Here is a 17,934-nt window from a genome sequence, read left to right on the forward strand (position 1 = left end):
GGTACTCCAATAACTATGTATGGTGCCAGTTGGATACTGGAAATATCAGGGGGAACATTTTGTAAAGTATATGATTGTCTAACCAATATGCTGTTTACCTGAATTTAATACAAAATAATATTGAATGTAAACTGTAATTAAAAAATTTTAGCCGAAACCAGTTTGGCTCAGTGGATAGAGCGTTGGCCTGCGGACTGAAAGGTCCCAGGTTCGATTCCAGTCAAGGGCATGTACCTGGGTTGCGGGCACATCCCCAGTAGGAGGTGTGCAGGAGGCAGCTGGTCGATGTTTCTCTCTCATTGATCTTTCTGACTGTCTCCCTCCCTTCCTCTCTGTAAAAAAATCAATAAAATATATTTTTTTAAAAAATTTAAATATAAAAAAAAACAGAAATAAAAATAAAATGAAAAAAGATTGCATAACAACTGAGAATAAAGCTTATGAAACCAATCATAAGTGAATAAAGAAATATGAGAAATTAAACTTAGAATGAAATAATACAAATTAACACTCGATAATAACATGTAAATTCTCTTCCTAAAATAATTTTAAGATATTATTTCACTTTTGATTTAATAGAAAACAAAATTTGAAGGAAATAAATTATACCAGAAAACCTCTTCTCTGTGGCTAAATAAAAGCCTGAAAGGTTGCATTTCCCTATTCCTGTGTAGAAAATTAAATTATTTTCAGAACCAGCAGGACCACACTATCTGAAATGGAAGGTGAAAATAGCACAGTTCCAATATTTGAAACGTGTTTTGGACAGATGTAGAATCATGCCCTGTGAGCTTAAGAGGATACAATAACCACAAGAAAAAGAAGTGGTAAAGGAATTATTATATTACAAACCACTTGTTCTAGAAACCAAGGTAATGTAAACTGTACTTGATTAGAAGTTTAAATTTCAGAAGTCATAAATGCAAGAAGTCTCAGAAAAAATCCACCTTGGTCCAGAAGTATTCTTTTAGCCCCAAGAGTTAATTTTTCTCCAGTCTCTTAGTGAAGAGGAATGGGGTATCAATGCCAGAACCCACTGACTTTTCAGAGGAGAAAACAGGTGGCGTTACTACCTTCCCTTCGAGGTAACTGCCACCCTTTTTTGGCACCACCATGGTCCTGGTATTAGAAGCCATGAAACGTATAGCATCTTTGGTACAGACCCCATCCTTGTCTTTAAAAGACTTTGTGATTGAACTAAGAAAAATTTTGTTGAAAAACCAAACAAAAAGAAATCCAATATAGTCAATGTTCCAAAGTGAAATTGTACGTGTCTTAGGTGTGATCCATTTTCTTTATTTTATAATTAACTGCCTAAATGGCTTAAGAAGCTGCTGGCTTTGTTAAATAATCTGGAAACAGTAAGAACTTCCCCCAAATAATGAGCTGTCAAATTATTCCCCTAATAATGTCTTGTTTCCCGGTGCTAGTGTTGAAATGCCAAGGCACTCTGACAGAGAACTGAAAATTTATGCACAAGACTTTTAAACAGCGTGGCATATTGATTTCAGAAGCAGCTCTTACATGGGAGGACAGGGCCAGCGGGAAAAGGGGGAGATAGTAATGGAGGTGCCAGGAACAATTCTGGGCCTCCTTTCTGATATTGGCATATTAATGCTAGCAAAAGGCTTCCCAACATTTGTCCAATAGTAATTAGGTTGGATTTTTTTCCAAAGGAAAAAAAACACATCAATTTCTGTGTAAATTAAGAATTCCAGATACTGAAAAAAAATAAGGAAAAAATATAAAACAGAAAAAAGTTAAAAAGTAAACCTAAAAGTTTGTTACCAAACAGTAAATCTTCTAACTGTAGAAGGGACTTTCTAAATTTTACCTCAAAGGCAAAAAATAAAAGTTCTTCTTTAAGTTGATGTGTTTACTTGAGTGTTAATATCTTAGTCTAAACTGCCCTGTCCAAAATGGCAGCTAGTGGTTACCCATGCTAATTGGGCAAGATTTCAAGTTGATTTGTGCTATTTGTGCTATATGTGCTATACACACTCTGGATTTCAAAAATTTAGTATTAAAAGGAATGTAAAATATATCTTAACTAGTGGTCCGGTGCACGGATTCATGCACATTGAAAGGACATTAATTAGAAGAAAGATTCATGTGGTAATTACATTACTGCAAAAAAATTTCATGTCAAAATAGTATATATAATATAGTATTATAAAATTAAGACACATGTGTGATTGGCGCCAGTGAGAGCTTTATATGTATCATACATGTGCGAGTCAATGTTTATTTTTAAATTGTCAGTGTGCGTCATATATGTACCTCTAGTCAGCTAGTTGGATGGTTGGACAGACGGATGGTTGATCACTTAGCCTTTTATATATATAGATATTTGCATATCAAAATTGAAATTATAACATTTCATATATACCAGATTAGTTTAAAACATTATTAAAATTAATCTCACCTGTTTTACATTTCTTAATGTGGCTACTAGAAAACGTAAGAGTACACAGGTGGTTCATATTTGTGGCTCTCTCATTATACTTCTATTAAACAATACTGGTATCTGAAATGATTGTAATAGGATTAAATTCCTTTAAATTCCCTCTAGCTCTAAAGTTCTAACATGAAGAAACTACACATTTAAGCTTATACAGTTTAAACACAAAGTTATTTTAGAGAAACATAGGTTAGTCACTATTTCATTATTTTTTCACCCATACCCCCCAGTGCTTTCTCATGCTGTTTTTATGGATTCCTAATAGCCAAGAAAAATGAATCTGTCTATTTATTTATAAAATACAAGTATGCAGTTCGTGGCCATTGTCAATTGCTATTTGGTCCTATTCCTTTCTGCTTCACAACATGCTCATGCATTTTTAATGCTCTGTATGAATAATGAACTCTGTGTGTGGGCTTTTCCACTTTAATATTCATCAAGCAGGAGGTTTGGAATTAGCGATTATTAGAGATCTTGTATTTCAGTGGTCCCTATACATGCTGGCACCTCTGAATCACCTGGAGAGCATATAGAAAATATTCAATTCTAGGTTTCATGTCTGGAGACGCTGACTCAGCAGGCCTGGGATGACATAGGATCCTATGCGTCTGAAGAACCTGCCCACGTCCCTCAGAAGCTCAGTGAGGCTGGGAACCAGTGGTCTATCCTAACTTCCTTCATCTGTAAGGAGGGTAGAGTGAATTGTCCCCGGAGCCTCAGACCTGGAACCATGATGCGAGGCTCCTCACTACAGCTCTGTGCCATTCTGAGAGACCTTCCGTCAAACACACGTTACTCACTCCTCAAGAGCTTCGGCCATCAGTATATCTTCCTTGTCAGTTTTAACATCCAACTCTGGTTCTCCACTGAGCAGAAGCTTCAAGTTATAAATAACCAGCAAAGTACCTAGTGCAAAACAGATGTTTAACTTGTTAATATTTTAACTACACTAAATATGAGCCATGGCGATATTATCATATCTATTGATTTAAGCCTGCCCTCAGCCAAAATTCCCTTTGTACTTCAGTAAATATGCTTGGATAAGTTCCAAGATGTATGTCTTATAGAAAATTCCACTCTGCCAAAGAGTGTTCAGTTTCCACACTAACAGTGCTTCTTATTACTACTCAATTTATTATGTCTTTCAATGTGGATTCTTAAACTTGGGCACTTTTCATAATTTGCATTATAAAAATTATTAGGAGCCTTTGCCAAATTTGTACTGCAGGTAAAGCTCTCATTGGTGGAACTACAATCAATGTGCATAAGAACAAATACCAGTTTAAAAAATTTGTACAAATATGAAGTATTGCTTTTAGACCCTACAACAGGTGTTGGCAAATTTTTTTGGTAAAGGGCCAGGTAATAAATATTCCAGGCTTTGCGGCTATATGGTCTCTGTCAAAACTACCCACAATTCAACTCTACCACTGTAGCATGAAAGCTGCCACTGAGAATACATAAATGTGTGAGTGTGGCCATCCTATATAATAAAGAGGTGATATTCAAATTAACCCTCACACCCTCAAAAGATTGCTGCCTACGACCAGGTCAGCAGGGGGGTTAATGAGGGACGACCAAACAACTGAACAAGCAGGCTGTGTAGGGCAACCAGGCCAGCAGAGGGGGCAGTTGGGGACAACCAAGCCGGCAGGGGGAGCAGTTAGGGATGACCAGGTTGGCAGAGGGGGACAGTTGGGGGGTGACCAGGCCAGCAGGGGGGGGCAGTAAGAGGCGACCAGGCCGGTGGGGGGCAGTTAGGGGCAACCAGGCCAGTGGGGTGGAGGGTGCAGTTGGGGGCGACCAGCCAGCAGGAGTGGGGCAGTTGGGGGCAACCAGGCAGGCAGTGGGGGCAGTAAAGGGTGACCAGGCCAGAGGGGGGGCAGTTAGGAGTAACCAGGCCATTGGGGGGGGCAGTTAGGGGCAATCAGGCCAAAATGAAGAGGCAGTGAGGGGTGATCAGGCCGGCATGGGGGGGGGGGGGGAGTGGGCAGGGCAGGGTAGGCAGTTAGGGGCAACCGGGCAGGCAGGCAGGTGAGCGATTAGGAGCCAGCAGTCCAGGATTGTGAGTGGGATGTCCGACAGCCGGTTTAGGCCTGGGCAGTCAGACATCTTCCAAGGGGTCCCGGATTGGAGAGTGTGCAGGCTGGGCTGAGGGGACCCCCACCCCATGCACAAATTTTGTGCACCAGGCCTCTAGTATTCCAATAAAACTTTATTTACAAGAACAGGGGTGAAGCCAGATTTGACCTGTGGGGGCCATAGTTTGCTGACCCTGCTCTAAAGCATAGTTAACAAAAAACAAATGCTTTATAAAGTTGTTTATAATATGAAGACAAACAGAATTGTTAGATAAATTAAAAGAACCAATTTCACTTTTTTGGTAGAACTTCAGTATAAGGGAGAACAGCACAGTGGCTAAGAATTGGACTTGGGAGCAAAATGCCTGGGTCTAAATCCTGGATCAACCATGTATTGGTGCAATGACCTCAGATAAGATTCCTAGCATTGCTGAACCTCATTTTTCTCATCTATTCAGTGGCACTTATAAAGTTCCTAAAACACATACTCGTTTAAGGGGTTAAATGAATTAATTTTTATAAACCATTTAGAAAAGTATTCAGGAAACAGTACACTCTTCATTACTATTTGTAAGAGTACTTCACAATTAGAAGTCAACTAAGAGATGACATCAACTATCCTCAAAGTGTATCATGTATATGTTAATAAAATGAATACTATAATTGCCCATACTTTTCTCTCTGAGAAAAAGAAAAGGATGAAAAAAACACACCACTATTACACAACATGCCACAGGTTAAAGAAGAAATTTCAAAAGTAACATAGGCTAACTCAGAAATAAATTTCTTGGAATTTTTCTATAAACATTACATAAATCAAGGAGTTGGAAAAAGCAAAGTGCACATAGCTTTCTCTAAAATAGGATTCTTTTTTCTTCTTGATATAAAGATCTTGGCCTGGAGGTCAAACCCTTCCTGGTATTAGCTACAACAATCAAGGCTTAACTACAAGACTGCGCACAAAGACCACTAGGGGGTGCACCAAGAAAGCATAACAAAATGAGGAGACAAAGAAACAGGACAAAATTGTCAATGGAAGATATAGAGTTCAGAACCACACTTTTAAGGTCTCTCAAGAACTGTTTAGAAGCCGCCGATAAATTTAATGAGATCTACAAGAAAACTAATGAGACCCTCGTTGTTATGATGGGGAACCAACTAGAAATTAAGCATACACGGACTGAAATAACGAATATTATACAGACTCCCGACAGCAGACCAGAGGAGCGCAAGAATCAAGTCAATGATTTGAAATGCGAGGAAGCAAAAAACACCCAACCAGAAAAGCAAAATGAAAAAAGAATCCAAAAATACGAAGATAGTGTAAGGAGCCTCTGGGACAGCTTCAAGCGTACCAACATCAGAATTATAGGGGTGCCAGAAGAAGAGAGAGAGCAAGATATTGGAAACCTATTTGAAGAAATAATGACAGAAAACTTCCCCCACCTGGTGAAAGAAATGGACTTACAGGTCCAAGAAGCGCGGAGAACCCCAAACAAAAGGAATCCAAAGAGGACCACACCAAGACACATCATAATTAAAATGCCAAGAGCAAAAGACAAAGAGAGAATCTTAAAAGCAGCAAGAGAAAGAAACTCAGTTACCTACAAGGGAATACCCATACGACTGTCAGCTGATTTCTCAACAGAAACTTTGCAGGCCAGAAGGGAGTGGCAAGAAATATTCAAAGTGATGAATACCAAGAACCTACAACCAAGATTACTTTATCCAGCAAAGCTATCATTCAGAATTGAAGGTCAGATAAAGAGCTTCACAGATAAGGAAAAGCTAAAGGAGTTCATCACCACCAAACCAGGATTATATGAAATGCTGAAAGGTATCCTTTAAGAAGAGGAAGAGGAAGAAAAAGGTAAAGATACAAATTATGAACAACAAATATGCATCTATCAACAAGTGAATCTAAGAATCAAGTGAATAAATAATCTGATGAACAGAATGAACTGTTGATTATAATAGAATCAGGGACATAGAAAGGGAATGGACTGACTATTCCTGGGGGGGAAAGGGGTGTGGGAGATGCGGGAAGAGACTGGACAAAAATCGTGCACCTATGGATGAGGACAGTGGGTGGGGAGTGAGGGTGGAGGATGGGGCGGGAACTGGGAGGAGGGGAGTTATGGGGGGAAAAAAGAGGAACAAATGTAATAATCTGAACAATAAAGATTTAATTATAAAAAAAATAAAATAAAATAAAGAGTGGTGGAAGCCTAGAGAAAGATTGGCACTTAAAATATTACTAGACATGGTACATTCTTCATATTCATCAGAAAGTTGGTGGAGGTTAAAAGAATACAAAAGAGATCCATTAATTTGGAAAAAAGTATCTACAAAGTTATTGCTAATTGCTGCAGAAACTTGGATTCATTACTTTATAAGTTACTAACTCATAAACCTGGGATCATCTCATCTTAAACGCTACAATAAGCATCTCCTAACTGTATCTGGTACAGGGACTGTGGAGCCCTGCGGTCATAGCTTGTATCATCCTCTTCTCACTGATATTCACCAAGTTCATGCAAGTATACACCTTTCTCCCATTGTCAGGGACCTGAAGTTATATATGTTTGGATTCTCTTAATACAAAAGTTATATGGCTAAAACAAATGACTGCCCCCATGCAAGATGCCACGTGATATTATAAAGAGAAAAAATATGAACACATACATATAATGCCTTTCATAAGACAATGAAAACAAGTACTTCCATCTAAATTTCAACGTTTTTATGATCTTACCACATTTCCCATAGATTATATCAAATTGCCGCATTAATTCAGCTTCAGTTTTATATGGAGAGTACTTATAAATTATAGACAATTCCGTTGAGAATTTCTGAGGATCATCTGTGACAGGTTCTCTGTTTTTGGTTAACCACGAAGGCATTGGAACTACAACCTATTAAAAAAACACATCAATTTACTATGAAACACACAAATAAAAACCATCACCTTTTTATCTGTTCAGAATTCAGTCTACTCGTCAGCCAAATTACAAAACCAAACATGAAGTTAAAAGTTTACTTCTCTCCTGTATTCTAGCTTTATAAGGAAGAGACGCATTATATATATGGCTTTATTCTAAAATGGTCCATTGTGAAATGTGGGGACAGATAGAATCTACTTCCGCTTTCTTTTAAAATATGGGTATAATGGCAGAAGGAACAATAGTAGCAGCATTTAGAAAGTGGAGAGCAAATGACAGCATATCTAAGAAAAGCAATCCAAAGATCATGCCAGAAAAGAGAAGCAGCCTGATTTATAATTCAGAATCCACTAAAAGACTCCAAAAATGGCCCTAGCCGGTTTGGCTCAGCGGATGGAGCATCGGCCTGCGGACTCAAGGGTCCCAGGTTCGATTCCATTCAAGGGCATGAACCTTGGTTGCGGGCACATCCCCAGTGGGGAGTGTGTAGGAGGCAGCTGATCGATGTTTCTCTCTCATCGATGTTTCTAACTCTCTGTCCCTCTCTCTTCCTCTCTGTAAAAATTCAATAAAATATATTTAAAAAAATAAAAATAAATAAAAGACTCCGAAAATGATGACATGAATCAACTCTAGACCAGGGCAAAGGGGAAAGAGAGCCAGATGTGCATCCAGACACCCATCTGGCAATAAGTCCTTCCCTACCTCCACAAAGACTGGATGCTCACTTTCTGGGAAGACTGGAACAAAGTGTTTCTGAATAACATGGCATGCCAAGTAGAGCTGTCAGGGGACCTTACTGAGATGAGAGGGATTAAGTACAAGTGTACACATTGGGTACTAAGAACCTGAGATCTCTTCTCCCATTTAGCTTCCAGAAAGTTTTCAGGTAGGTCTTCAGGTAGAAGACTGTAGAAGTCTTCCCTGAGAAACCTGACAAACCCAGAAGGAAGGACATAAAGAAAATGATGTTGAGGGTTTCCCAATAAAACAGCCAGCTAGATCTTCCTATCGTGACACTCACAGCTGCCAGGCCCCACCCCCCACACTCTCAGAGTTTTCAACAGGCATTTTTTAGACTAATCTTTAAAGTACAGCAGGCTCTCAAATGCTGTTTTGTTCAACGTTCTTTTATTACAATGTCGAGGAGAAAAAACTCTCAGCAGGGGCCACGGACTGTGTGGAGTGTGTGGGTTCTCCCATGTCCGTGTGGATGTTCTCCAGGCGCTCCAGTTTTCTCCCACATCCCAAAGACATGCACATGAGGTGGATTGGTGTGTCTGAACCGTCCCAGTCGGAGCGAGTATGGGTGTCCGTGAGTGGCCCTGTGATAGAAAGGCATCCCCTCCAGGGTGGGGTTCCATAGCCTGGAGGCCACCCATGATCCTTTATGCAATAGATGGGTTGTCAAAGAATTATATTGTTTTTGTTAATTTTTCTTGAATGCATGTGTAGCTCATATTTATTTCAATGTTTACTATTGGAAGCATTTTGGGTCTTTCTTTATAAGTTTGGTGATGTTTTGTAACCAAAAATACACTGTAAGAACTTAACTCTTGTTTATATCCATTAGCCTATGGTAAAATTGGTTTCACTTAAAGTCACAGTTTCCAAGAACCTATCTGGGAAGTTAAGTGAGGACATACTATATTTAGGATGAATAACTATCTAAGCAAAGCCTCTAATATAATGAATAGAAGCCAAATAAGCATAAACAAAGCAACTCCGTGGAAACAAAAAAATATAGAACATAAAACTTTTGGAGGAAAAATCAATCATTGTTAATATCTTCAGAGCTCTAAGAGGAAGTACTATAGCCTCGAAATAAGAACTAGATATCTTTTTAAAAGGAACATTGAGAGAAAAGAAAAGACTTCTTGGAAATTAAGAATATGATTACAGAAAAAACTTTTATATGAAAAGGTTGGAAGAGAAATGTTATAAAATCTTCCAGGAAAAAAAACCAAAAATATAAAGGACAAAATATAAAAAACAAAAATATAAAGGAGAGGAAAGAAGAAAATTAAAAAACTGGTCTCAGACATCCAAGAGCTAAGAAACAGAAGCTACAAAAATATATGGGTAAGATAATCATCAAATGTTATAGGAAAATGCCCCCAAATTGAAGAACACAAGATTCCAGATTGAAAATGTCCAACAAGAGCCCAGCACAATGGATGCAAACAGAACCACCCAAAGGCAAAACACTGAAATCAGAATACTGGGGTCGAAGAAGATTCTACTGACCTTCATAAAATAAAGGGCAGGGGGAAACAACGGGTCACATACAAGACTCAGGAATTAAAATGGCTTAGACTCCTTAAAAACAACACTAGAAATTAGAAGATAATGGAGCAATGCCTTCAAAATTCTGAAGGAAAATTTATTGCAACCTAGCAATAACACCAAACCAACTATCATTACATTTTCAAGCAAGATAAAAACATTTTCATGAGATCTCAGAAGATTTTACCTTTCATGCACCCTTGCTAAAATGCTACTGGAGAATATGTTACACAAAAAAGACATGAGATTTAGGATCTGAGATTTAACACAGAAGAGAGAGGCAGAGACGCCTGGACAATGACACAGACAGATCCCAGGATGGCAGCTGAGTACCAGCCATGGAAAGCAGAATTGTGAGCTGCAGCACATGAGCTGTGGTAAAGGCACAGAAAACCAAGCAGGTTTTTGGTGGTAGTGATAAGTACATAGAACACTAAGCATACAATTATTGATTCCAGGGAAAATAAAAACTTGTGCAGGAGAGAGAAAAAATAACAGTTTATGATATGGTATGATTATGGATGGTGTTTATATAGCCTCATAATGTAAACACTGAACACTGTCATAGCCATAATTACAAACGAGCTATGGAATTGGAAGGATATGTATGTGATAGGAGTACAGGGGGGGAAAACAGATAAATCCTGTTCTTTTATAGCAGGAGGTTAATAGGTAATGCCTAAATCAAATCAAAAGTAGCAATACAATTGCACAAAGGCATGGTTTTTCTTATGATTTCTTAATAATGCCAAATTACATGCTGGAAACACTCATACTATTTTGCAATTTAGTTAAATATTTGTACAGTTTTATTGCAATGTTGATTTTTGTAAATTTATTGATTAAATATCTCCCCTGCAGGAAAAAAAAAAAAAAAAAAAAAAAGCAATACAAGCCTGTTACACACAGATATCCAGAATACAAAATCAAAAGAATCAGCTAATATTGTTGAAAGAGACTGCCTCTATGGAAATGGAAAGAGGATGTTGGTTTTATTTTTATTTTTTAAATTAGGGTAAGGTGAATGGTCCATTTCAGAAAGCAATAACCGCAGAGCGTAGGCCCCATTTTGCATGCCTTTTACATACATAAAGTACAACATAAATGCTTAAAGCATTGGTTTTCCTCATGGCAACATCCCATCGGCTATTCCCTAGTGCCTGCAGACTGTTCCTATACCCAGCCCCACTCTACTGCAGCCAGTGAGCACGCTCTGCTTTTGCTGGGCAATCTCACATTTCCATACTGTCCCTTCAAACCCCATTCTTATCTCCAGGCATGAGACTTTCTGTATCCCAACTTGGTTTTATTTTTATTTTTTAAATTAGGGTAAGGTACACCATTTCTCTCCACAAACCAGCCTTTCTAGTAATAAGGTGTACTCACTCCATAAAACCTCCATATCACTGCTTTTGACAATTTGTAGCAGCAGGAACACATACTTGTTGAACAGCATTCCTTTTAAACAATTCCATTTTATTATTTAGATAATTCATATGTGTCTGCCTTATTTTGTGGCAGCGCTAAAATAAAGTCTGATGGTCAGGTGGTCTACTTCTTGTTTCCTACCTTCTACAGGGCCTACCCAGTGCTGGACAGACAGCAGTTCCTCAACATATACTTGTACTGAATTATAACTGATGTTTCTAAAAGTAAAACTCAGACACTTCAAATTAATAAAATTTCTCTGGGTCATCAAATGGAGTTGAAATTATTATGTTCACTGGAGTTACAAGTTTAAGTATATTTCACATTTTGTTTCTTTAGATTTTCTATTTCAAGACTTTGAATCCAATATTCTATTTCTTTTAAGAATGATAATCCATTTATGGCACAAGTGGTACAATTGATTTGCAAGCTTCTTCCAAAAAAAGCTCATTGTGCCAAAAGGAGCCTCTTATTTTGGGAGATTCGGGTACATAGATAATGTAAATAAAGTTCTGAAAACTTCCTAGAAGTTGAAAACCCAAGAGAGAATAAGATAGGCCTCCAATGATCCAGCCACTCTTTCTTCATCTCCCAAACATATTCCTAAATTTCTAAAACTTAACTGCCGGAAGCTGGTCCATCCTTGCTGCTTGACACAGTCGCTGCAGGAAAGAAACATCTGCACAGCATATGTTTCAAGGGACCTGGTGTATATAGCATACTGTTCTTAATATGTTTGCTCCCCTTAGCGCTATGTGTTTTAACCAAGGTCACCTCTCTGAGAAAGGTTGTTTCCCCAGGTAGGGATTTTTCCCTGAAGTTAGGGAGGGAATAAAATCCCTTAACTAAGTGCCAGGTGGGTAGTTAATCACTTTAACTACGAACAATCACGATTAAGCTACATAATCTTTACTCCCTGGAATGGAGATAAGAAACGCCCTAACCTTTGGAATAGAGATTGATAGGATTGGAATCAACTGGTATAAATACAGATGTAACAAGACAACAGGACACAGAACCTAGAGACAGAACCTAGCCAGAGAACATGGCAAAAGATCCTGGACAGAACCTGGCTACAGAACTTGGCTGGAGAACCTAGACAGAACCTGGCAACAGAACCTGGCTGAAGAACCTGGCTACAGAATCTGGCGACCGAACCTGGCTGGAGAACCTGGAGAACCTAGTGAGAGAACCGAACCAGAACTTGGCTAGAGATCCTGACTAGGCTGCTGATCAACTGAATGCTGTCTCCGTGTCATTCCTTCTTCGCCGACTCCGTCCACACCTTTGAGGACCCCTGGACCTGCTGGGGTTGGACCCCAGCACATAACCAGAAAGAACTCATTATAGGTTTTACCTCCTGAGATAGGAAATGAAAACAACACTGATACCATTGGAACCAAAGAAAAATCTCAACTCTTACCTCACTCAGACCTTCTCCTTCACAGAATGTCTGAGAAAAAAAAACACAGGTCATCGTTTCTTCCTTCTTTGTGAAAAGAATAAAGTCTTTTCCAATCCTCATGGACCCACTATATTAAAAATCAAGAAGATAACAGTTTACATGTCAAACACTAAAAAGGAGCAACAGGCAGGCATGATACTGTGTTCTCTAATGGGTTTTCTCTTCACAGAAATAGCTCCACTGTTTTGCTGACTCATCACCAAGAGAGTTCAATATGATCTTCTTTCTCAAAGCAGAACAGATGGATTTGAACTAGTCCAGCCCCACACTCTTGCTTGAGACATAATTCCAGAAATAAAGATGGCCTGGGGTTGAAGAAGAGCACAACCATCTGCCCCTAGCAGTTGCCACACTGGTGATTGTGCTTGCCTTTCATTGAGATATTCTACTAAAATAAACCATGGACACAAGTAACACTCATACTAAACTATGCTTTGAGAAGTAAGAAATCACAGAGATGCAATTAAGCTCAGAAGTACAGCAGTTCCTGGGAGAAGACTCATCACTTATTTGAAAATTAAATTTTAAAATGTTGTAAAGATCAAGTCAGTAATGGGTATGGAGAATCAAAACTAAGGTAGGACTCCCAAGTTTATATTCTTTTTAAAGTTCTATAAATTTGGACCATTCTACATAAGATTGCCTTTAACTAAATATTGTTCCATTATCAATAATATATGCCTTAAAGAAAAAAAAATCTCACCTTTTAAGACCATTGCCATATTGCCCAATAAACTTCAAGGTTGATAACCGTTTCTTGGATGTTCCAAAGTAAATAATATCTGAGGCTTCCTCTGTAATCCACAAAAGTGTTTTAGGTGGTTAGGAATTATGTGTAGGTCACAGGGGCCAGACATCCAGTCGTTAGCACATCACACATATCACAGAGCACACATATCTCTTGGGTCAGCCCAGAAGCAAGGCTCCTTATCAGGCTCCATAATCTCTGACCAGGATCTTAATAGTATTATACTGAAGGAGGTCAGACAGACCTAGCCATGTGATTTTAGGGTAAATAAGAGTTTAAAACACTGAAGCTTAATTTCCAAACCTCTAAAAAGGGAACTACTTACATTAAAAAGATCATACACCATGACCAAGTGGGATTTATTCCAGGGGTGCGAGGCTGGTACAATATATGCAAATCAATAAATGTGATACACCACATAAACAGGTTGCAAGACAAAAATCACATGATCATATCAATTGATACCAAAAAAGCATTCGAAAAAATCCAACACCCTTTTTTCATAACAATTATCAGTAAAGTGGGATAGAGGGATCATACCTCAACATAATAAAGGCCATACATGACAAACCTACATCACACTCAATGGGCAAAAATATAAAATCATTTCCCCAAGGACAGAAACAAGACAGGATGTCCACTTTCACCACTCTTATTCAACATAATACTAGAAGTACTAGCCACAGTGATCAGACAAGAAGAAAAAATAAAAATCATCCAAATTGGAAAGGAGGAAGTAAAATCGTCAATATTTACAGATGACGTAATATTGTACATAGAAAAACCCTAAAGACTCCATCAAAAAACTACCAATTTAATAAATGAATTTGGCAATGTAGCAGGATACAAAATTAACATCTAGAAATGCATGGCATTTTTATATACCAATAATGAACTCTCAGGAAGAGAAATTAAACAATCCTATTACCATTGCAACAACAAAAAATTAAGATATTTAGGAAAAAACTTAACCAAGGAGGTACAATACTTGTACTTGGAAAACTACAGGACACTGAAAAAAAAAAAAAAAGGGGGATAGAGGAAAATATAAACAAATGGAAGAATATACCATGTTAATGGATTGGTAGAATCATATCATGAAAATGTCCATACTATCCAAAGCAATCAATAGATTCCGCAATCCCTATTAAAATACCAAAGGCATAACTGAGGGATTTGTATGGGGTAGAATAAACCTCTTTACAAGAAAGTATGAAGAAAGGTATAGTTTAAACGTTTTATTTTGGTAACTCTTATGGACCTCATAGCATCCTCCCCTGCACAGAGGTTTCCAAGTTGACTCCCCACCGCCTTATGTCCCCCGGTTTTAAGCTCCATCTCCATCCCCAATAGGGCTCGCACTGGCAAAGTAATTGATGGGTGTTCCTCCCTTTACCTCCCCCTGGCTTGAAAAGAACATAAACGTATTTATAAGAAAAAGCAGGCACAGATATTAGGACTTCTGAGATATCCACAGCAGTTTACAACTATTACGAAAACAAACTAGAGAGGCGTTCCCGAACTTAGCCTTTCTTTCCAACCAAATAAAAACCGAAAGCCACTCAGAATGCATCCTCTCCCTCTTCTCCCCGTAAAGAGAGAAGAACGATCATCAATGGCTGGCGGCAGCTGCCGAAGCAACACCGAGAGCCGGCTTCACGCTCAGGAGAGGACGCTGCGCCTCCTCCTCGTGGTTTCGGGTGCTCTACACGTTCAGAGAAACTTCTCTAGTAACGGACTATAGAAATGATCCCTGAAAGTATAGTCTTAACGTGGACGCCGCCGCCTCCGCCAGGTCTACCGCCGCCGCACACTTTGCAGTCATGGTGAGATAGTTTTCCAAGTTCTGATGCCACTGGCAAAGAGAAAAGCTTTCCGGTCTGTATCATCCTTCAGATACGATCACTCAACAGTGATTTTTAACACTTAGGTGGAAATTAAATGTCCAAAGTTTTTTTTAAAAAACGGCCACCTCATTAACATAATACTGAACGACAGCCAATCACAATCTGGGCGGTGTCAGCCCAGGAGGCATCACTCAGTTCCGGTGAGGCGGCCCCGCCCCTGGGAGCTACCGGAGAGGGCGGGCTTTTTCGTTCTTAGAATCGAGCTGCTTCCTGTGATTGGTGAAACGTGCCGCGACGGCCGTCCTGAGTTTGACTTTCAATCGCGGGTGGATTTGAGACCGGTCGCCCGGTCGCCGGGGCTGGGGCTGGGGCGGGGAGGGGAACTGCAGCTGGGACGCATCGCTGGGAGACACAATCTTTTGGTTTGTGTGTCACGTTTGCACTATCTGTTCACACTTTCTGAGTTCTTAAAGGTCGTTGGTGCTTTAGCATGAAAAGAAGAAAAAGTAAACATTCATTGGAGATGCATCTCCTAATGAGATGAATAAACTATGTTTCAGTTGGTTCAAAAAAATAATCATAAAATAAAATACCAACGGCATATTTCACAGATCTAAAGCAAATACTCCAAAAATGTATATAGGACCAAAAAGGATCCCAAATAGTCACAGCAATCTTGAGAAAGAAGAACAAAGTAAGAAGAAACACAATATCAGATATTAAGTTATACCACAAAGCCACCGTAATCAAAACAGCCTGGTACTGGCATAGGAACAGGCGTGTAGATCAATGAAACAGAGCAGACAACCCATAAACTGATCCAAGCCATTATGCTCAATTAATATTTGACAAAGGAGGCAAGAACATACAATGGAATAAAGATAGTCTCTTCAATAAATGGTGTTGGAAAAATTGGAAATAAAAAAAAAAACTAGACCAGCAACTTACACCATACACAAAAATAAACTCAAAATGGATGAAAGACTTAAATGTAAGTCCTGAAACCACAAACATTTTAGAAGAAACCATAGGCAGCAAAATCTCAGACATCTCTCGAAGCAATATGTTTGTGGATACCTACTTCTCCTAGGGCAAAGGAAACTACGGAGAAAATAAACCAATGGAACTACATCAAAATAAAAAGCTTCTGCACTGCAAAAGAAACCATCATCAAAATAACAAGAGAGCCCACTGCATGGGAGAACATATTTTCCAAAGATGCATCTGATAAGGGGTTAATCGCCAAAATATATAGGGAACTCATGCAACTTTAACAAAAGGAAGACAAACAACCCAATTATAAAATGGGCAAGGGACCTAAATTAAAAAAAAAAAAAAGTGCACCTCTATGTCCACTTTTTTCTCCAAAGTGGACATAGAGAAAGCTAAGAGACATATAAAAAAAATGCTCAAAGTCACTAATCATCAGAGAGATAGATGCAAATTAAAACAACAATGAGATACCACCTCACACCTGTCAGAATGGCTAACATCAACAAATCAACAAACAAGTGCTGGCGAGGATGTGGAGAAAAGGGGACCCTAGTACACAGCAGGTGAGAATACAGAGTGATGCAGCCACTGTTGAAAACAGTATGAAGGTTCCTAAAAAAATTAAAAATGGAACTCCCCTTCGACCTAGTAATCCCACTTCTAGGAATATATCCTAAGAAACCTGAAACACCAATCAGAAAGAATATATATATCCCTATGTTCATAGCAGCACAATTTACAGTAGCTAAGATTTGGAAACAGCCCAAGTTTCCATCAGAAGAGGAGTGGATAAAAAAGCTGTGGTGCATTTACACAATGGATTACTACTTGGCTGTAAAAAAGAAGTAACTCTTACCATTTGCAACAGCATGGATGGACCTATAGAGTATTATGCTAAGTGGCATAAGCCAGTCAGAGAAAGATAAGCATCACATGATCTCACTCATATGTGAAATATAATGAACAAAATAAACTGATGAACAAAAATAGATCCAGAGACATAGAAATATGGAACCGACTGACAAATTTCAGAAGAAAGGTGGGGTAGGACTTGAGGAGGGAGAGATGTATGCGTAGCCCATGGACACAGATAATACTGTGGTGAAGGCCTGGCAGGGGCAGCTGTGGGGTGGAAGGGTCAATGGAAAGAAAGGAACAAAGGGGACACCTGTAACACTTTCAACAATAAAGATACATTTAAAAATAAAATAAAAGGGAACTATTAATACTTGGAACATAGTTGTTGAAAAATATAAATAAAACAAATTCAATAAGATGATGTATTTTTCAAACCCTGAACACAACACATGGGACTTGATAAATGCTAATAAATTTTAAATATTATGATTACTTTACCACTAGTAATTTTCTACAAAGTTGGCCTTTATCAAGCCCCATGTGAATCTAAGAAGAAGGGAATAGCTTCTGGTCTGATACAACCTGGGGAGGAAGGGCTATTTGTTTCAGACTTTTATTTAGAGTTTGTCTCCTGTTCTCTTAAAGGCATTCTAGAATTCTAGAGAAAAATCTTCTGGATTTCAGAAAATACATACCTCCAGAAATAAAAAGCTCCAAGGGAAACAAGAAAAGATAGAAATGGGTCTCCTAACTGGCCTACTTGAATACATGCTTTAGAATTGTTCTTGAGGACCCTGTGTCCGTCTGGGGGCACCTGGTTTGGGG

The 17,934-nt window shown here is 38.7% G+C and overlaps 1 protein-coding gene and 1 non-coding gene across 2 annotated transcripts in view; both read right to left on the reverse strand.

Annotated features, from left to right (window-relative positions):
- The window catches only part of MORC1 (MORC family CW-type zinc finger 1), a 136,686-nt gene that overhangs the window by 106,732 nt on the left and 12,020 nt on the right, over positions 1-17,934 (reverse strand). Inside the window, exons 3-6 of the mRNA XM_036348532.1 lie at positions 13,367-13,483; positions 12,622-12,730; positions 7,298-7,457; positions 3,262-3,367 (exon numbers count right to left, since the gene is read on the reverse strand). Coding sequence (XP_036204425.1) covers positions 3,262-3,367; positions 7,298-7,457; positions 12,622-12,730; positions 13,367-13,483 — 492 coding nt within the window. The remainder of the gene's footprint in view (positions 1-3,261; positions 3,368-7,297; positions 7,458-12,621; positions 12,731-13,366; positions 13,484-17,934) is intronic.
- LOC118677764 lies at positions 14,969-15,180 on the reverse strand. The gene has a single exon (XR_004974497.1). It is a non-coding gene; the product is annotated as a small nucleolar RNA U3 (small nucleolar RNA).

Source organism: Myotis myotis, unplaced genomic scaffold (assembly GCF_014108235.1).
Source record: "Myotis myotis isolate mMyoMyo1 unplaced genomic scaffold, mMyoMyo1.p scaffold_m19_p_2, whole genome shotgun sequence".
Lineage (NCBI taxonomy): Eukaryota > Metazoa > Chordata > Mammalia > Chiroptera > Vespertilionidae > Myotis > Myotis myotis.